At 38.6% G+C, this 22099-nt stretch overlaps 2 protein-coding genes across 3 annotated transcripts in view; one reads left to right on the top strand and one right to left on the bottom strand.

Moving 5' to 3' along the window:
• Window positions 1-11465: 11465 nt before the first annotated feature.
• Window positions 11466-21383, top strand: LOC115798245 (nucleoside diphosphate kinase A2-like). The gene is made up of 5 exons (XM_030755023.1): window positions 11466-11623; window positions 16604-16736; window positions 20506-20607; window positions 20726-20838; window positions 20919-21383. The coding sequence occupies exons 2-5, from the start codon at window positions 16608-16610 to the stop codon at window positions 21031-21033; spliced, it is 459 nt and encodes a 152-aa protein (XP_030610883.1). The 5' UTR covers window positions 11466-11623; window positions 16604-16607; the 3' UTR covers window positions 21034-21383.
• Window positions 19701-22099, bottom strand: part of mbtd1 (mbt domain containing 1) — a 29531-nt gene continuing 27132 nt past the window's right edge. The window contains exon 16 of one of the 2 annotated variants that reach the window (XM_030755019.1): window positions 19701-19944. In XM_030755019.1, coding sequence (XP_030610879.1) covers window positions 19841-19944 — 104 coding nt within the window. In that variant the 3' untranslated portion in view covers window positions 19701-19840. The remainder of the gene's footprint in view (window positions 19945-22099) is intronic. The other variant, XM_030755022.1, reaches the window with a different exon arrangement.

Genomic DNA, 22099 nt, shown 5'->3' with positions numbered 1-22099 from the left:
TGAAACAGTAGGACAGAGAGGAAAAGAGAAATAGGAAATAAGGACAAAATATTTTGAGGTGAATTACGTTGCAAAGTACACTGTCATTTGTTGTTTAAATAGGAATAAAGTTTAGAGGAATAGGACAATTTTCCAGTGGTCATATTAGCTGTTTTGTAATGTCGTGTGTGTGTGTGTGTGTGTGTGTGTGTGTGTGCGCGCGTGCGCATCGCTATCTCAAGGATGTGTGTGTGCATGTGAATCTAAGTGAGAGTCAGAGAGACAGAAGTCGTGCATGTGGATGAGAGCGATAGCTCTAAGTTTTTTCTCTTCTTTTTTCTTTTCTTTAATTTGGACTGATATGGTTGTTAAGATAAGCCAATCATAGATGGATAAAAAGACAATTATGGGGGAAGAAGGAAAAACAAAACAAAAAAAAACAGTGCATTCAAATACTTTGTTTTGGGTCTCAGAGTCGGCTGTTTCACAAAGTGCCAAACCTTGAGCTGCCGCTAGGTTACAAAGAAAAACATAGAGAACTAAAAAACTATTTGCCCATGCAGGATAGAATACAACATACCGATTTACTCTTTTGTGCATTTACATTTCTTTATTTGGTAGATTTGTTTAAAGTTAAGATTATAAGAGAAAAGCAGAGAACATTTGGATTTTCAATGTCTAAACAATTTGATATTGAATCAAGCACTAAAGGACAAATCCCAGAAGCTAATATTATAAAAATCAGTATGCCCTTTAGATAAATAAGTTGATTAAGGTAAATTATTGAGACAGAGTTAAGTCTCGAGGGAGACAGACCAGCAGAAAGTTCAAGATTTAACTAATGAAAATCTGTTTTATTCTAACAGGAAGCCTGAACATCACTGGAGCTGCAGAGGCTGGACTGATTAGCGACCAATAAAGAAACTCTGGTGCATTATAAGGTGTTCAAGCTCATGCCAAGATCTCCTGAACAGACTGACAGCTCCACAGACTCTTAAAAACGGCTCCTTGTTCCACAAGAAGGAGGAGGCCAACCATCTCACAAACAGGTGACCTGATAGTTCTTGACTGATGATCTTTGTGCACAAGTCTGAGCCCAGAAAGAGGGTCATCAATAGGAGACCCTTTTTGACGTGGGGGTTGATAACAACAGATGCAATCAGTCACAGGGTCTCAGTGAAAAATCAGAGCATATTAAAGGGAGAAAGCAATTAATTTCAATGTTTTAATTTCAGTTATGCTATATTCAGTAGTACGACTCAACTACTATTGTAAGGCCACCCCTACGAAGCCAGAATTTTGTGGTTTCAAGAGTATAATTTGTTTAATGCTTCCTCCAACACTAACTATTGTTCTCTTATAAATTCCCATGAGGCCTAAGGGGGGTCACTCACTGATTTCAGTTTAGATGACCAAAGATGACAAATCTGCAGTGAGCTGCATGTAAGGTCAACAAACAATGGTGTTGAGTATTCAATTCAATTCAATTCAATTTTATTTATATAGCGCCAAATCACAACAAACTGTCGCCTCAAGGCGCTTTGTATTGTGGGTAAAGACCCTACAATAATACAGAGAAAACCCAACAGTCAAAACGACCCCCTATGAGCAGCACTTGGCGACAGTGGAAAGGAAAAAACTCCCTTTTAACAGGAAGAAACCTCCAGCAGAACCAGGCTCAGGGAGGGGCAGTCATCTGCCGCGACCGGTTGGGCTGAGGGGAGAGAAAGACATGCTGTGGAAGAGAGCCAGAGATTAATATCAATTAATGATTAAATGCAGAGTGGAGTATAAACAAAGTAAATAAGGTGAATGAGAAACAGTGCATTATGTGAACCCCCCAGCAGACTAGGCCTATAGCAGCATATCTAAGGGATGGTTCAGGGTCACCTGATCCAGCCCTAACTATAAGCTTGTCTAAGTCTAATCTTAAAAATAGAGAGGGTGTCTGTCTCCTGAATCCAAGCTGGAAGCTGGTTCCACAGAAGAGGCGCCTGAAAGCTGAAGGCTCTGCCTCCCATTCTACTCTTAAGTATCCTAGGAACCACAAGTAAGCCAGCAGTCTGAGAGCGAAGTGCTCTGTTGGGGTGATATGGTACTATGAGGTCTTTGAGATAAGATGGGGCCTGATTATTCAAGACCTTGTATGTGAGGAGAAGAATTTTAAATTCTATTCTAGATTTAACAGGGAGCCAATGAAGAGAAGCCAATATGGGAGAAATCTGCTCTCTCTTTCTAGTCCCTGTCAGTACTCTAGCTGCAGCATTTTGGATCAGCTGAAGGATTTTCAGGGAGCCTCTGACTCTAAAAGTATCTACATTTTGACTAAAGACTGTCCATAACATTTTTATTTTTAGTTTTGTTTTGTGGTGAAAATCCCACTGCAGATTTAAAAGCATAGAATTACACAAAATGAAAAGAAAAAAAATAGTTAAAGCCTCTATTTCACTGCTGAACTAGTAACAACTGCTGATGTTGTTTTAGGTCAAGGTTATGCATTTTTTCCAGTCACAATTTAGTAACTTGAGGTTGATGAAGCCATATTTTGTCTGCCATAATTATGCTTTTTTTGGGGGGGTACAGACCCTTACAGAATAAATATAATTTGGAGTCCAGTATAATACTTTGAAATGATTTTGACTGTTAATCCTTCTAAGATATTTTATTTCCCAGATTTTCATGCCAAAGGAGTCAGAATTGAACAGTAATTTTACAGGTACAGACAAACTTATCCAAGAGCTGTTTAAGATCAGAGAACTTTAGATATTTTACAAATCATCCCATGTTTTGTTTTGTTTTTGTTTTCTTGGGTTCTTTTTGTTCCACTCTAGCTCACATAGAAGGTGTGTCAAATTTTAATTTAAGGATATTCATTTGCATTTTGAATTCTCTGATGACTTTGAGACCAAAATGCAAAAGTTTACAATTGGATGAAAAATGAGACAGCTGACCTTGTAAAAAAACAAACACTTGCAATGAAGAAGCAGCTTACACTCACTCATACACACATACTCGCTTGCTCGCTCACTCGCTCATAGACAGACAGAAGCTCACTCACTCACTCACTCATAGACAGACAGAAGCTCACTCACTCACTCACTCATACACACATACTCGCTTGCTCGCTCACTCGCTCATAGACAGACAGAAGCTCACTCACTCACTCACTCACTCGCTCATAGACAGACAGAAGCTCACTCGCTCATAGACAGACAGAAGCTCACTCGCTCACTCGCTCATAGACAGACAGAAGCTCACTCGCTCACTCACTCATAGACAGACAGAAGCTCACTCACTCACTCACTCACTCATAGACAGACAGAAGCTCACTCACTCACTCACTCATAGACAGACAGAAGCTCAAATTAGCTTTTTGCTTGATCTGACATTTAACTCTAGGTACATTAAATCAGGTTCACTTTTGGTGGATTGAATCCACTTAGTTAGTAAATTAGTAAACTAGTGGTATATGAAAATTGTAAGCTCATTTTTCTCAGGCTGATTAACAAAATAAAAGATTTATAACTAAAAGCCACTGAATAAATACATCCTTAGAATATTTATGGGCATTTTGATGTCCTGTCTTAGTTTGTGAAAATTTAATAATTGACCCACAGACCTCCAGTTCATGGTATTTTGTTCAATTGACAAGGAAAAAATTGGAACTTTCTTCACTGGACTTTTTCCACAGGTATCTGAGATCATACCTGAGACATTATGCGCCTTTCACAGGAAACTAACCAGGATGACGGCCACAAGTAAAGAGCTGTTGTCTAAAGAGGTGCAGGAATGCATCTTCAGGGACGAGTTGCTGACTACTGTGGTTTGAACATCATGGCTTTGGTGAATATGAGCAGGCTATGCTGAAGGCTGCATATATAACGATTACCTGTGCTCTGATCAGTGATCATTTCTTTGTTTGCAGTAAGATTTTCATCGACTGGAACTGGATTTGATCCTGAAGGGATGTAATCCACATTATTTTTAATGAATTTGAGGAAAATTATTAGATAGTAACTGTTTCATGTTACTGTTTGTCATGTGGGCCAATTTATATGCAGAATTTACTTTGGACTGATTAAATTTAAATGCTAATCCACTTCACTAAACAACACTGACATATGAAAGACTAATGCTTGTTTTGTTTTTCAGGCCATAAGAAAGTATAGAAAGTAGGTACATCCATTATAAATATGACATCATTAAACCCTGTCAGGCTGGTGAAGGTCAAAACGGGGATTGAAGGGAGAAGCGTAAATAAGCTGCACACTAGACATACCATAAATATAACAATTTAATATAGCATGAAGTAGCATATTGCAGAATTAATCTTCACAACAAGGTGAAGGTGTTGAAATAACACTGCACAGCAGACAGAAATAAGACTGCATAGCAGAGAAACAACAAAATCACATGCCGCTGATTTACTGTGAAGAATGTGTGTTTTGGTCTGATGTTTTGTGTCTACAGGACCCAGATGAGGCTGTTAACAGGCGACAGTGAAGGGCACAGAAGAAGGAACTGATAAGCATGCCACATGCTTGCATATTTCAATAACTGTGTAACTGTGTCTGTGTATAAAAGTTGAACTAAGAGAGAGAGCGGGGTCAGACTTGTGTGAAGCTGCACTGACTGCATCAGGCAGCTCCGACAATTCTGAACCAGATTAATCTGTAAACTGTTTGAAATGGCTTTATTAAATGTAATAATTGGACTCCTTATTCCTGTTGGTGTCATTCCTGTTCAATGAAACGAACACGCAGAAACCTAAAGGCTTAAGCAGCAACACACACACTTATTGTTTAAATTCCTTCATCACCCATCAGTGCAATTACAAGAGCAAAACAGGGCAGGTCATATATCAGGTAGGAGAAACAGGATCAACCCCTCACAGGCTCAGTCCCAATCTTTTGTTTTATAATTTGTATTTGAAGCACTCTATGTTGAGTATATAAAGAAAATTTTGATATGTTTTTACATTAGTAACTCATTTTACACATTTTTTTTAACAACTTTTTTTTATTTATTTATTTGGGAGCCGAAAGAGCCAGATCCCATCACTAGTGTTAAAAACAGAAGCCCTGTTGGTCTAAGATCAGTATCCCTTTCCCCTTCCAATCCCTTTTTGACTTTTTTGTTTCTCAGGAAAACAGCTGTTTGTTTGTTTTTTGTATTTTGTGTATGCACACAATAATATTACACTGGAAAACTCAAATTATATTAACATCAAGCAGCGTGTGGTGTGGTGGTTAGCACTGCTGTCTCATAGATAGCTGACATGTAGAAGGTCTGGGTTATTGCAACTTATCAATTATTTTATCAACAATTATTTCAAGCCTGCCCACCTGTTAAAATCACCTTGTCTCTTCTCAAAATTAAAATAATAACTTATAAAAATACGAGTTTGACAGTAATCAAATGTATTTTTAAGATTAATATGACCATCACAATAAATATCAAATAAACAATGTATATTAAAAATGAATGAAATTTTTATTAAAGATATTTTTTGGCCATTTTTGATCGTTCTTCAGTGGAGATAGACAGGAAAACAGGGAGGAGAAATGGTTGAGGACACACGGCAGATGGTAACAGGGTGGGACTCGAACCTGCACTGGCCGCACAGCCAAGCAGCATACATGGTCACCTGCTCACACCCTGCGATTCTCATTTTTTAATGAAAAAATGTGCAAATAAATAAAAAATGGCCTCTGTCCAAAAGATAAGACTTCAAATTAAATGAAAAATATTTTTCCATGCAAAACAACTGAAAAGAAAGAAAATGGATGGATCGAAACACCTAAAAAGTTTGCAGACGATTCAGTTCATGAAGAGGTTTACTATTCAGAATGAACGCTAATATTAATGTGAGAAAAAAATAGGTGCCAACGTAGTTGCTCACCCATGAGAGCTTGTTTCCAATAGAAACTAACAGAAACATTACTGTACAAGCATTAACAGGTATCAAGGATGCACTAAGCTGGAAAGGATGTGGAAAATGAAGGTAACAGTGGTCGGAAGACTCAGGGCAGTGATCCTCAAGCTGGGGGAGTGGCTCCAGCAGATCTCTGTCAAGGAGAGCGCAATACTGCGAAGAGCTAAAATTCTGTGCAGGACCCTCAAGCTCCCAGGCCTCTGGTAGAGCACCCGAGCCTCTAGGGCAAAATAGACCGCCTGTAGGGGCGAGCTGAGATAAAATAAATATATACACACACACATACACACACAGTGGTATGCAAAGGTTGGGCAGCCCTGATAATTTTCATGATTTTCCGTTATAAATCATTGGTTGTTCGTTTCAGCAATTTCAGTTAAATATATCATATAGCAGATGAACACAGTGATACTTGAGAAGTCAAATGAAGTTTGCAGAATTTACAGAAAGTGTGCAATAATTATTTAAACAAAATTAGGCAGGTGCATAAGTTTGGGCAACCTTGTCATTTTATTGATTTGAATACCTTTAGCACTAATTATTGGAACACAAAGTTTGTTTTGTAAGCTCAATGACCCTTGACCTACATACACAGGTGAATCCAATTATGAGATAGGGTTAGATTTCTTCCTGTTAAAAGGGAGTTTTCCACCATTGCCAAATGCTTGCTCATAGGGGGTCGTTTTGACTGTTGGGTTTTCTCTGTGTTATTGTAGGGTCTTTACCTACAATACAAAGTGTGTTGAGTAGAATTGAATTGCACACATATATATATATATATATATATATATATATATATATATATATATATATATATATACAGACCAGTAGATTCTTTCTGAATCATATAGCAGGACTGATTTTACATTACTCTTGAATATTTTTTATATAATATTTATTATATTAGTGTTTATGCTGTAATTTTTTGACTTTCAGATGAGCTGAAATTGGACAAAACATGTACAAGCTTTTAAAAGGCTTGACTGTATATTTTTCTTTGCCCATTTGTCAGCACTGATAATACTAACCAAGCATGAAATCTTACACAATTACTACTGGTTTGTCATTGATGTAATTGGGTGTGTGGGCTCAGAATTTATAGTTATGGCTTTCATTGATGGTGTTGATGGTGAGGCTCTCTGTGCATATTTAGTCAGAATGGTTGTTTTCTCTTGCAATATCTTGTTTAACTTTCTGCATGGTCATCTGCAAAATCTGAATGATTCTGTTTCCTGGTCATGTCTTATTTCTTTGTATCTAATCTATAGTAATAGTAACCGTATCAGAATGCATAAGGGTGAATATTTGATCTGTGTATCTATATTCTTTGTTCTTTTCCTGCCAACCTAATGTTTTCTCTGCTGTTTTGATATATGCCTCATGATTATGTTCTACTGTTCTCGGATGTTATTCATTCGCGATGTTTCCAAAATGCTAAAGCATTTTTTCAGTTAAAAGTTAAATACCTTTCTAGTTGCTGGTACTTGCATTCAGTTTCTTTTGGATTCAAGTCTGGTTTGGTGCTTTTCTGATCTTGAGTTGCTCAAAGGAGGTAGTGGTCACTACTACTACCCTTCAATACTCTGACATTACATGGAGATCGTTGCCACATCCTGTTGATCAAAACATGGTAAATTTAGTTAGTGGTTCCATCTGGTGATTTGCAATTTAGTTTATGTATGTTTCCATGAGGAAAAATGCTGCCTCCAATTACAGCTGTTACTCAGAGAGAAATCTATTATTTGGTCTCCATTACAACTAAATAAGTCATGTTTTTCCATGACCCACTTAAGCATTTATGGCTCCAATTATTTGGACCACACTGTGTTATGGCACTCTGAAGAAGACACTTTGCAACTGCTCATAACTCCCATTATTTGTGCCTTCATCTGCATCCCTGGTTTGTGGATAACACTGGATGACTGTATATTTGCAAAACTTTGGAGTGGCTGCGTGTCTGTGCAAGGTCATGTAAATAGACCAAAAAACAACTCCACTACACAGGTTCTGCCAACCATGTTTCCTACCCTGTGTGTTAAACGGTGCTTTGTGATGCTCTCTGTGCATCACCCACTGAAGCTCTATCAGCATGTCGTAGTAGGTCTTATGCCATAGGAGCTCTAATGCGCACTCAGGGCCAGTAAAGAAGCTTTTGGGAGTGGTGTAAAAAGCACTTTACTGTCAGTCGTTTCATCACCCTCAATAACTTAGTCAAAGAGAGGAGGGCGGGGGAGAGTTAATCCTGGATTTAAGCTGTAGTAAAAAATAGGACTGGGAGTAGAATGCAGGAGATTAGGCCATGGGATTAAACCTCCATTTGTTTTTAAGAGCATCCACCACGTGAAGCGCGGAAAGGAAAGGAAAGGAAAGGAAAGGAAAGGAAAGGAAAGGAAAGGAAAGGAAAGGAAAGGAATCGCAGAACAGAAGAATATTTGAAAGAAAACAAAGGAAGCAGGACAGGAACAAGAGACAGGACAAAAGGCAAGAACAGGAAACAGCAGATGGGAATAGGAAGAGGAGTAGGAGAGAAAACAGAAAAGAAGAAAGGACAAAATTATAGGAAAGGAAGCAGGAGACAAACAAAAGAGAGGAAAGAAATAGATCAAAGGAAAGAAAGGGAACTGAAAGAAAAAGAAAACAACAGAGGGAGAAGAATGAAAGAGTTTTGACTCTGACTTAACTATCTTTTCTATGAAATACCCTGGGATGGATCAATGGCTAGGATGGGAGAAACAAAGAGAAAACAAAGAAAAATGCGTAATTATTTCTATACGAGTCAGCAAAATGCTACCAAGGCATTATTTTCTCATATGTAAGAGCAGATGCGATATTGGCATTTTGGTGTTGTTCCAAAGCACCATAATTGATGTCTAACCAGTAATATTATTGTGACTTAACAAATGTATCTACATCCAACATGCCTGGCTGAATCAACTTGCATAAATGACGTCTCACTACAGGAGAAGGTAAAACAAACGCTAAGACAAACAAAATGTCTCTTATAGTTAAGATTCAGGCAAAAAACACAATTATTATGTTTTAAGATCACCAACATAGCCATAACATCTGGTTTCACCTACCATAGCATTTAGAAAACAGGGTAAGCAGTCACACAAAGGTGGTTATCAAAGTCAACCCAGGGCTCCCAGTCTAGTTATGAGTTCAGCCACATAAAAGAGGCGATGTTGGAAGTAGTCCTGATGTGTACTGATTAAAAGTGATTAATGTGTGAATGCTAAGAGATTTGAGGGGTCAGGAAGATTGAAAAGTCTATTTAAAGCCAAGAAGTAAACTGGCAAAAGTGTTGGCTGTGTTGGTCATTTAATAACCTGCATTTAAAGGATTAAGCCAGTCTTTTGAAAGAGTTTCCCCGAAAGAACATCCTACCAAGGTCTGAGCCCAGGACCCTCTTATGAGGCAACATAGTGCTAAACACTGGACCACTGTGCTGCCAGTTAATAGATGCTACAGTATCCACAGCTTAAAAAACAGAAAGATTTGACTATGATTACAACTGTGCATCAGAATAAATAAACACATTGCATAGGTACCTGCCACTGTGTAGGTATTCCAATGGCTTAGTTTTTCAGCTGCAAACCAAGAGGTGTGAAACCCTCTGAGAACTTTTATATAAGGTAAACAAGCATCATAAAACTATATGTTTTCATATTGTTCCCTGTGAATGATGTTGACACAAATTTTACATAAAGGGTACTCTGCAAATATCACTAACCACTAGGTGTAGTGTTTTACCAGTGTGAAATGTCTGTTGTTCTTCTAACTTTGGACTTTTAAGTCCAGCCCCCATTTCCTCAAGACACCTTAACTTTTTTCGGCTATGTTGTGGAAATTTTAGTGCATTTAAAAAAGAGTCTACTGCTGGAGTTGTCTTTTGAAAATTTATTCTTGCAAGAAGGAATTCTGTCAGTACAAAGCGTGCAGCAGTGTAGTGAGAAATTCACAGGAACAAAGGAGACAGGTCTAACTTTTACAAAATCTCCCAGCATTATATTACAACATTGCTAGGCCAACAGTCTAGCTATCCTACACAGGTCACACACAGTTCAACAGTTTACTGTGACCTGGATGACTGAGAACCTACACAGACAACTGTAATGTTATAATTGATGCAATTTCTGCAGCCCTCTTGGCAGATTTCTCGAAAAAAAAAAAAATTTTAATGTCAGTCATAGTTTTTACCCTCATTAATAAAGAATATATGAAAGTCACGTCAAGAAGTGATTTCAGCTTTTACCTTGTGACAAGTGTTGTTTCTCGCTCAAAGTGACATAATATTCATGAGAAATATTTTTGACATGTTTCACAGATTTTAGGCAAAAAATGAATCTACAGCTATTTAAATGCAACCAATTTTTTTTTTTTTTTTCCAATAACCGAAATCCCTTTTTTGGCACAACACTGGCTTATCTCCAAAACTCTCCCAAAGTCCCTGATGACACCGGAAAAAGTTGCTAAATTTGTTGCTAGTCACTTTTCTGAAAAAAAATAAAGTCATGGGGGTGTGGTGGGGTTCTGAACAGTATAAACGGCTAAATCACTAAGTTGGAAACACTGGCTGCCGGTGTTGCCAAAAACTGATGGCAGGTTCTACCATGTGCCAGGAATGTTCTTTATGACTCAAAATGAATTGATATCATTCATGAGAGATAATGTTTGAGATATGCTTGATAGATGATAGGTCAACAAGTCATTTACAACAATATAAATACCAGCAATAATTTTTTTGACAAATAACTTTTTGGCACAAGACCATGACAAATTGCTCCATTGCCACTGTGTGCAGTGTGGTGGCATATACATATTGCATCCATGCAGTGCAATACAATGTTTTAATATAGGAAAGAGTATATTTGATACCAAGATTTCCAAAAGTTTTCAACACCAGGATGTTTTTAATGCTTCCTATTACATTAAAATACCAAAGAACCATGTGAAATTAAATGTCATGAAAAAAGATCAACATTTTCTTTGTACATATTTGGGGAAGGGGGTCTGAAAAAGTACTCTTTGTACACTTTGGAAAATGATCATTGTAATTGTGAATGAATGCTTGAATTTGATGCTGGAAAAGGTGCACAAACCCTGTTTCAGTCAATTTACCATTAAAACTAGCAATCACAAGTGTGGCCCAAGACTGGTTGTACCACATAGTTTGTGATTGCCTCCTGCTGGCAACAGAGTTCTCTGCTGATAGGTGGGACATACTGAACTGCTGAATGATAAATTCCACTTTAATGCCGGTGGCTTTAATGAATGCAGATGCTGCAGCAGCAGTGAGAGGAACGGGAGAAGCACTAAACAAGCATTAAATTTCAAAAAGCATAAAAAGCACAGATAGTGGCTGCAGTGGACATTTTTCACCATTTTAACAATCGGTTTTACTTCAGCTATTTGTATACCTTTTATCCGCAACCAGCTCTGCTGCCAGACGGGCCATCCCTGAACTGCCTACCGTAAATACGAGAAAACTGGTGGAGAGTAAAATAGAAACGGGTCCGCCATAATCTAATAATAGGTCGACCTAGATTCTAAAGCTTCGGTGCTCATCACTTTTGGTTCCAGTGACTCGCCGTTGTGCCAGTTTCCGCCTTCGTGCATTAAAAATCTGCTGCGCAACCTCCGTCGGTCTTTTCTGACGTTAGCCGTGGTTGCTGCTGTCTGTTCTCTGCACGGATCCTAACTGTTAAGGTATTGTTCGCGTGTTCTTCCTCTGGTACTTGTATACGACAAATCTGTGTTAAGACAATTTCCTAATTCCCACTATTTTACTTAAAGCGGGCTTTGAAGTGGGCTTTCATTAAAATGATGCTGAATCGATTTTCTAGCACGTGTGGTGTCCGTTCAGTACCGTCGAGATTCCTGATATGATTTTAATTTGTAGAGGGCTTAATGCAACTGAAAGTTGTTCGTAGTGTCTGTACGGTTCTGGGAGGCTGCGAGGCGTTTCCGGCCCGCTCAGGTGAAAGGATTTTCTAGAACTGATTCATCGCAGTACTGCGAACAAAGAAGAGCGTATGGCTAGCTATGAAGGGCTGGGCCTACCCAGAAAAAAACCTTTGGGGGGAATTTAGTGTTTGGCTCGATGCGTTGAGAATAATCCGGTGCTTCGGCGTGTAGGCGACTTGTAGTTATAAGGGTGTAACTCGCTTCTGTAGTGCGACCGTAAGACATGCTGTGACGTGCAGTCGACAGGCCCCAAATAATTTACAGTGGGAGTGGACAATGCGAAAGCTCTTTCCGCGTCCGGTCATACAGTTACTGCCAATATTCCACATGCCAGACATTTTGACTCGTCGAAAGAGCGGAAAAGGTGAACTAGAACATTTCTGAAGAAACTTTGAGTGAGCCACTATACAGTACCTACTAGTTGTCACGAGTTGTCAGCAGCCAATAGGGGCTAACATGATGTACCATCACAAGATGATAATTCGTTTCTGGAGGCTGCAGGAAGTATTGTGAGCATAATGTATGCAGCTCGGGAAAAAAGCGAGATAAAGAGCTAAAATGGGGTGTTGAATGGTCTTATTGTATGAAGGGATTTTTTGTTTTAGAGGCCACAGTAGTAGTCATAAATCAAACTAAGTTATCTTTTATAATCCACGACAATCGGATGTAATTTTTCTGAGCTTTTATTTTGACAGGTATAATTATGCTAAAATGATTTTGACTGTCAAAGAGAAACATGTTAAAACTTGATAAAATTATATTTAAGTTTTAAGATTTTATTTTGAAAGGCCATCCCGTTTACGCAATAGTAGTCAGCCGTGGAATAGTTCATTATATCCAGAAAGGCCGGCACATTTTATAAGCCCCTTTTTTTTTTTTTTTTTTTTTTTTTTTTTTGAATATGTGAGCTTTTATTTTGAATGACACATTTTAAAAGTCTTATTTAAAGGTGAAACTATGTGTAACATTATTACCAATAAAGGGACAGCTTTTTTCTTCAAAGGTCATTTTAATATTCATAAATTTCCATTTTAAAATTCCAACATCATTTACAGCCCTGGATAAGCAGCACATAAAAGATAGCAAATGGATATCAGACAATAAAAGTCCAAAGTGTTGTGACCTGTTTAAACATCTAATGATCTGACAAAGTATGCCTGAGAGGTAGTGCTCTAAATTGTCATGGGTTGGTGTACATTTTGGGATGCTTTCTTTTAAAATTTGTACTTTTTGTGTTTGTGTGAAATTCACAAAAACTGTGACGATTCGCTACCAAAAACAATAGAACACTATTTCTGATTTAGCCAGATGTCCAGATGAGTCTTGTGGTGGATTTCTCAAACCTGTGGAACAAGTTGTGCATCAGAATTTTAGGTTGAAACAGGAGAAGGATAAGAATAATAAATGTGACAAATAATAGTGTGCCTTAATGTTGTTGTGTTGGTGTCCTCCATAATTGTAATAAGGCCTAGTCCTTTTAAGGGTGTGGGTTAGCAGTGACAATGACCCTGACATTAGCACACCTAAACAAGAGGCAACAATCATTTAATGTTTTATTTCTATGTTCTCATTTTATGATATAATATAATATAATATAATATAATATAATATAATATAATAAAATCTTTTTATTTTATTTATTTATTTATTTATTTTTTGGGAAGTACCATACAACTCTGGTCTAGAACGGTGCTCTATGAATTTAAATAACAAGTATTTTAAAATGAACTGCTCATTGCTTTCTATTTTAGAAATTGCAGTGTTTTAATAGTTTAACTGTTTACATCTGTCAAACTAAACCTTCCAATTTATGTACGTGCCATATTGAAATAATTTTTTTTAATGAAAGCATTTTTTTAAATGCAAAAATAATCACAAGTACAGTAATGTCAAATACAATAAGGTATACATATAATTAAACTAAGGCATAAAATAAAATAGCTTTTACTCTTTACTTACATTACTGGGAAGCAAAAGACTTCTGACATTGTATCTCCTGGATGAGGCAAATTTTGGTGTGTTTATGTGTATGTATTTGTGTGTATGTGTGTCTGTAAGCCTTTAAAGGAGCACAACGCAAAATCAACATTCTCAGAACTGGGCTCTGCCCTGTGCTTTGATGCAATGTTCCCTGCTGCAGAAAACATGTTCTAATTAATAATTCGTCCATCCATTTTCCTCCCCTTATCTGGGGTCGGGTTGCGGGGGCAGCAGCCTAAGCAGAGAAACCAAGACCTCCCTCTCCCCAACCATCTCCTCTGGCTCATGCGGGGGAACACTGAGGCATTCCCAGGCCAGCTGAGAGATTATCTTTCCAGTGTGTCCTGGGTCTGCTCCAGGGCTTCCTTCCGGTAGTATGTGCCAAAGGTTAATTAATGTTAATAATAATTCAGTGTCCAACCAAACAGCCCCAGGTCAGTAGCTCTGTTTTACTGGCCTACAGTTCAAAAAAAAAAAAAAAAAAAAAAAAAAAAAATTAAATTTACGTGAATCTAAATCCACAATATTTTTCCAAAGCCTTGGAATAGTCTCATACACCCCATGACCCCCTTTAGATTTACCCCTGCTTGCTGCAGGTATTGCTGGCATATAAAGCACAATGGCTGCAGACAGCCTTCAGCAAGCTGCCTAATTTAAATGTTGTGTCAGACTAAGTTAACAGTTCATCTGCATATTTTATTTTAAGTTCTGTATAACTTAGCTTTAATGTAGATTATCAAAATGGCAACAATCAAAAGACCCCATATAAGCAAGCACTTAGTGGGAAGGAAAAATTCCTTTTTAACAGGAAGAAACCTCTAGCAGAACCAGGCTCAGATAGGTGCAGCCATCTGCTGCAGCCAGTTGGGGGGTGAGGGAGGGAGATGGGACACATGAGATGCTGTGGAAGAGAGCCAGAGATTAAAACTGATTAAAGCGTGTAGACGCTGCGTCTGCGGTGATGTGGATGCAGTCTGTCTCCAACTCCCTTTACTCGTGAACAAGGTCCTGAGATACTTAAACTACTCCACCTGAGGCAGCATCTCTGTTAACCTGTTAAGTTCAAGCCTTATCTTAAAAATAGAAAGGGTGCCTGTCTCTGGTTCCACAGAAGAGGGGCCTGAAACCTGATGGCTCTGCCTCCCATTCTACTCTTAAGTATCCTGGGAACCACAAGTAAGCCAGCAGTCTGACAGCAACTCTATTGCTCTATTGGGGTGATATGGTACTACGAGGTCTTTTTAAGATAAGATGGGGCCTGATTATTCAAGACTTTGTATGTGAGAAGAATTTTGAATTAAATTCTGGATTTAACATTTTGACTGGCCACGCCCTGTCTCATCCCATCTGTATGTAGTGCTTCCAAATGTAAATTGTGTATCAGAGAAGGACTATTGGGTGGATTGTGTTTTTTAGTCTGTGTATGTAGTTTTTACATTTACTGTAACCTTTTTTTAGATATACCATTTATTTAATTTTGTGTGTGTGTGAGGGAATCACTGAAAATGGAGTAAAAGTAATAAATACATGAGCTAGTTTTTCAGCATCATTCTGAGACAGGATGTTTCTTATTTTACAGATATTGTACAAATGCAAAGAAGTAGTCCTACATATATAATATTTGCACTGAAGGACATATCCTGGTCAAAAATGACTCCCAAGATTCCTCAGTGTTATTGGAGGTCAAACTAATGCCATCCAGAGTATCTGGTTAGACACCACGTTTCGAAGATTTTTAGGGCTGAATACAATAACCTCAGTTTTATCTAAATTTAGAAGCAGGAAATTTGATCCAAGTGTTTGCATTTAAGACATTCCTGCAGTTTAACTTATTGGTGAGTTGCGGGTGACAGACTGGCAGCCTGTCCACATTGTACCCTGCTTCTTGCCCAATGACAGCTGAGACCCTCCCCATCCCCCAACGGATGGATCTCATTAGGTAATGCTGTTCACGTGATGAGATGGCATTATGGCATTGGGAGACAGATTAGCCCTTAGGTTAGAGTTGAGGCTTAAAGCTTGAAGATTGAGTGTCTTTGACCTCTCATACATAGATGTAATCTAATATTGTTAGTTAAACTTGGTCTAGCAATCTAAGTAATTTCACCATGTAGTTTGTTTCCACTTATAGAAACTGAAATCCCCATTTTAAACAATATTTCATGCGGGTAACTTAAATTCTGTTCTCTTGCTAAAGGTTTGTATCAGTTTGTATTGATTTATTACACTGTCTGAAGCTGTCGGTTGTGACCGTTAAACTATATTTTTTTACAGCTCTGGACTTTGATTTTACGCTTCTAGTTTTAGTGCAGTGTGCTTTTAATACAAAAAGCCACTGTTCATTATGAGTGGTATGTTTTGTGAGATTGTTGAATTAAATGTAATCTTAATCAGTGGTATGAAGCTGTGAGTTGCTGTCATGTTCTCATTCTGGCTCATTCAGAGTTTGATTGTGACAGTCTTGACACTATTAAGATTGTGTTCACTGTGTGGGCGGAGCTGCTGGTTCAAGTTGCTGTCCTGTTTAGACGAGCGCACTAAGGTCTATACTAACACAGACAGTGTGCTGTACTTTCTGTACAATGGGGTCAATGCCCTCAGCACCTGGCCTCATGGCAGCCGGCCCTGCTGCTGACTCTGTTAAATGCAGCCAAGTACTGTGAGTAACTCACCAGGCCCGTTCTGTTTCACAGCACAGGCTGCCTGTTTGAATTCATCATTCTTATGTCTGCTTTGTTTCAGAGTCATGGCTGAGTTGAAGGAACGTACATTCATTGCCATCAAGCCTGATGGCGTGCAGAGGGGCATCATTGGTGAGGTCATCAAAAGGTTTGAGATGAAGGGCTTCAAGTTGGTGGGCATGAAGATGCTCCATGTAAGTAGCGTGAACTTGTCAGTGACTCACTAACACATCTTGCCCTTTAAACATTTTTAGTTGAGTATATTTGTGTGTTTTTTGTCTACTTTTTATATTTCAACTTAAAAACAGTTTGCCTTGCCTTGTTTGGGGTCTTTTTTTCAGCACAGCCTTGCACGAGACTTTAGTTTTACTTTTCATTTTGACATACTATATTAACACATTGCACCTGAAAATCACAAACACCCCCCCCCCACCCCCCCCCAAAAAAACACAGTAGGAAGTAGATTTTTCATAACTGTGAAAACCACAAGCATGTCTAACAAACCATTTTTATAATTTGAAATATAGATTGTAAAAACGTATGTAGCAATTTGGCAGATGACAAAGCTCCAGTAAAAATCACCGAAGTCGCACAGATTGGATTTTCGCTCTAGTCAGATGGCTTCTGCAGGTCCCGATTGTTCCTAACATTAATTGCAGTAAAAAAATTCTTGGATCATAAAAGTCGGATTTTTGCCTACCTCAGAGGAAAAATCTGGCCCCATTGTAATACACTTCCAATTAACTGTGATTTCATAAGTCCTCCTCAGCTCCCGTCATGCCCACTTCCAATATGTATGATCTATGCAAACACCATGCATCAGCTCGTTCATGCACAACTACACACACTAACAACATGTGGAGATCACTTGAACATCTACAGTCATGTGACGTGTGGATTGGCTGCACTGGGCTTCAGTTCATTTCACCGGAGACAATCATGGCAAGCGGAGGCTTGCGCTTACAAGCAGAAATATGAGATTATAAAATTTGCGGATGCAAATCCAGGGATGAAGCAGAAAGCCATTGTTGTCAGCACAATTTTAAAAACTGATATAAAGTTTGAAGTCCACACTTTTGACAGAAGCTGAAACAGAGACTCAACTAGGCTGTGTCTTGCTGCTACATCAGTCATGTGATTTAGACATGCTGGTGCATCCATCGACTCCAGAGGGTTAAGGCAAATTCGTTATGATTGGCTGCTTTCACAATGGTCGTAAATACACTGCTCAAAAAAAAAATTAAAGGAACACCGAGAATACACATCAGATGTCAATTGAGGAAAAAAAAAATGCTGGATATCTACACTGATATGGACTGGGTAATGTTAGGAATGAAGGCATGCCACATCATTGTTTGGAAATGAAAATTATCAGCTCTTAATGAGACAATGGATGGTGTCCTGGGGATCGCTTCCAGATTTGGACCAGGGCATCACTAAACTCCTAGAAGGAAGTGCTTGTATGAATGGGTGTGAATGGGTAAATGCAAACATGATGTATAAAGTGCTCTTAATGGGACAATGGAAACGTGCCACATAAGAACTAGTCCATTTACCATTTGTTGCCCCTCTAGTACATGTTAATTGCATTCAGTGCATTTTCAGTTTTATTTATAGCACCAAATCACAACAGTTGCATCAAGGTAAAGACCCTACAATAATGAGAATATCCCAACAATCAAAAACCCCATATGAGCAAGCACTTGGCAACAGTGGGAAGGAAAAAGCCCATTTTAACAGGAAGAAACCTGCAGCAGAACCAGGCTCAGGGAACGGCAGCCATCTGCTATGACCAGTTGGAGGTGAGGGGAGGGAGATACGACACGAGATGCTGTGGAAGAGGAGCAGAGATTAAGAAATAATTAAATCCAGAGTGGTGTATAAATACAGAGTGAAGAAGAAATGGTGCATTATGGGAAGCCCCCCAGCAGCCTAGACCTATTGCAGCATAACTAGGGGAGGGTATAGGGTCATCAGAAACATCACTGTGAGAACGGTTCTAAATAAATTGATGCTATACTATGATTTTTAAATTTTTTTTTTTTTTTTTTTTTTTTTGCTTTTTGAACACTGCGTTTTAACCATCTGTAGCATATGGACATGTTCTTGTAAGAGTGCCAAGTAACAGGTAAGACTTCTGGTGAGCTGATTAGCCTGCTTATCTGTTCCTGAGCACAGCTAATTAGCACTGAGTTGAGGTCTCGTCATCCTCTAACATTTAACCTGATATGATATGAGGTGCAGCTTTACATGAACATCAAGTGCGCTTAAGTTTTATAAGCCTTTATTATGCAGTTGTTTCTATTTAAACATTTGTCCTGTGAGTCTTAGTCTGGCCACTCATCAGTACTTTTACTGTCCAATGTGGAAATAGTACCACTTTAATCCTGGTTCTCAATACCCATCCATATCATCAGAACATGTTCCTAAAAACTAGGGGTGCTGCTGTTTGGTGTTTATGTAAAACTAACTCAGCAAGTCTCTTATGTAGGCTATCCAATTTCTGAGAAATTGGTGGGATTGTTGTTACTGCTAGACTTGGTTGTTGCTTGCTGCTAAAAAGTTGGAAGTAAACATGTTGGATTTAAAAAAAAAAAAAAAAAAAAAAAGTTTATGGGATGTGGCAGTTAATATTTGTACAGTAAAAAGTAAACTGTAACCTTTTTATTTTTTAAATTAGATTTTTTTTTTTTTTATTTAAAATTTTTTTAAATTTAATTAAGAGGATGCTTAAATATAACTACTAGCTCTTATTTTGAAAATTTCACAGTATTTATTAATTGTATTTTGAGAGAGATTTAAATTGGTTGAAATATGTGTCTTTCACATGGCTCTGAAATCAGATTTAGCCTTTTTTTTGTTTTGTTTTTTGTTGCTTTGAAAATGTATCAAAAGCATGCAGCAATCAGAAGAGACTGAAATTTGCCAATCAGATGATGAAATTCAGAGGAATAACACCTCATCAACTTTAAATTATTCACTTGTCATCTTAACATCAGGCCATGGTATTCTGGGTAACTGAAAATGATATATATATATAAAAATCAGCATTTTCATAAAAGCCTTATTTTTATGCTTTTTTTTTTTTTTTTTTTTTTTTTGTGGTACAAAAAATACAGTTACTACTGTTTTTAACATTTTAATAAAAACTATAAATGAACATAGAACCACAGCAAATAAATCATTTAAAGGCCACTTGCACTTGGGTATACTTGCAGTCTTCGGAGTGTGTGCTTCTTTCACATAATGGAATAATCCTTGTCTTTCTTTGCATGTAATTAACCACATGGTGTGCCTATCAAAATAAAGTCCTGCCCCTGCCTGCATGGATTCTCAGCAGAACTGAGCAGTAGCAGCTGAAGATTTGGTCCTCCCCCGATGGGAGTCGATTGTTCTCGTTCACTACAAAAAAAAAAAAAAAAAAAATCAGCTCTTAGAGCCAGATCGTTCACATACAACACATCACTAGTGTGAGAGGTTGCACAGCACACTTCAAACAGCTTATGAAGTCAGAACAAGCAGATCGTATCAGCACAGTGTTAAATCTGTGAGAACCCCAAGAAATGTAGTTTAAAATGAGAACAGAACTTTTTTTGGGGGGGGGTTAAAATTTCTTAGTGATAAACTGGTGACCTGTTAAGGGTGTACCGTCTCTCTCCAGCCCCCTGTGAGCCTGAGTTGTTAAGTGGGGAAGAAAATGGATTGAAGAGCCTACATTATGAACTGTTAGGTGATTGGAACAGCTTTAGAATCAGATTCTAAAGCTTTCTAAGTGTACAGAAGTGTTGTTTGAACAGACACCGCCACTGCAACTATAGCTTATTGCTTGATCTGACATCACAAGTATTACAGCAAAGCCAGCCACTGGAATTAAGTGCAAATGAAGATGTGACATAAGACTGAGGGTAAAAAAAATTATGGAAGTGAACATAATCAAAAACTGCTGCCTTTTCTTTGCTGCAGGCCTCTGAGGACCTCCTGATGAAGCATTATATTGACCTGAAGGACAGACCATTCTTTCCTACCCTCATCAACTACATGAGCTCTGGTCCAGTGGTTGCTATGGTAAGACTTGGCAGATTTAACCACAAAAGCTCAAAGCTTAAGCCTGTTGTGCTGCTGCTACAGACAAGTGTTTAAAGTCACAGACCAACTAGCTTCACCCTCATCTCGTGTGTTTCAGGTGTGGGAGGGCAAGGGTGTGGTGAAGACGGGCAGAGTGATGCTGGGTGAGACCAACCCTGCTGACTCCAAGCCTGGAACCATCAGAGGAGACTTCTGCATCGATGTCAGCAAGTGAGTGCTTGTTGTGTGAAGATGGCAGTGTGACTTGATTGTATGGAGTGGGCAGTCACGTTTTGCCTCTGTCTTCTTAGGAACATCATCCATGGCAGCGACTCAGTGGAGAGTGCCAACAAGGAGATTTCCCTGTGGTTCAAAGATGATGAGTTAGTCAGCTACACTAGCTGTGCCTTCAGCTGGCTCTACTGAGGTTCTCTGGGTTCAGCAGACCTTACCTTACCGCTGGTTGGACACAAAATGAAACTCTTGCCTCATTTCCTGTGGTCATCTGCAGCCTGGAGGGAGCATAACTTGTGTAAAATCCTTCATGTTGCACAACTTGCCCCGCCTGTCCTCTACACATTATCACGGATTTGGTCTCTGCACAGTCCACATCTAGTCTGGATTAATTTCTGAACTCCATTCCTCTAGCAACATTCCATGCAATTCTTGAATGTACAGTTAATGGCTCCAAACCTGTCTGACTGTTTTGTTAAAGGTAATCTGCTTTCCAATAAATGGACACAATACCACCCATTTTGTGTCATTGGTAAATATGATCCTGTGGTGGCCTGCTGAACTGTAGTACAGGGATTGTGTTGTTGTAGCTCATATCAGTGTCAGCAGGCAGAATTCGATGAGTCCTAGTTTGGTTGCTGAGTTGCTTTCAGATCCAGCAGACTATCAGACATCATGAGCTGAAAATCTGGGATGCTGTATTCTCATTGGTTAGCCACTTGTCAGTTTTGATAAGACTTCTGGACATTGAAGTCTTATTTAATACGACATGTTTGGTTTTTATGAAACTCCCAGTCAACATCAAATGAACCCATAATGTCAGCAGGAAAGTTTACTGAGGTTCAAGTAGACGGAGGACTGGGCTTCTCTGCAACTGGATCCTGTCACAGCTGCCATAGGGTGTGAGGCAGGGCTAACACAGAACCAGTCAAACTCACAGGTCTCATCCAGATGGTGGATTCAAACCCAGGACCTTCTTGCTAGCAGTGCTAACCACCATACTACCTGTGAGTGTGTGTGTGCGCGTGTGTGCGCGTACACACACAGTACACACTACTGAACTTTAGATGGGAATAGTGTTGGTAAATTTAAGCTTCTGGAATCCTCAACTGTTAAAGCAAACTGGTGTAAGAGTGCAGTACATGGTTATGGGGCACACTAACAATATGGTCCTTGTGATTTTTCTCTGCCAACTTGCCTGTGTTAGTTAAACATGTCTTTTAAAAAAAAAAATAAGTGGTGAAACTGAGAAAGGATT

Source organism: Archocentrus centrarchus, chromosome 19 (genome assembly GCF_007364275.1).
Source record: "Archocentrus centrarchus isolate MPI-CPG fArcCen1 chromosome 19, fArcCen1, whole genome shotgun sequence".
Classification (NCBI taxonomy): domain Eukaryota; kingdom Metazoa; phylum Chordata; class Actinopteri; order Cichliformes; family Cichlidae; genus Archocentrus; species Archocentrus centrarchus.
This window is presented reverse-complemented; position numbering and strand designations above follow the sequence as displayed.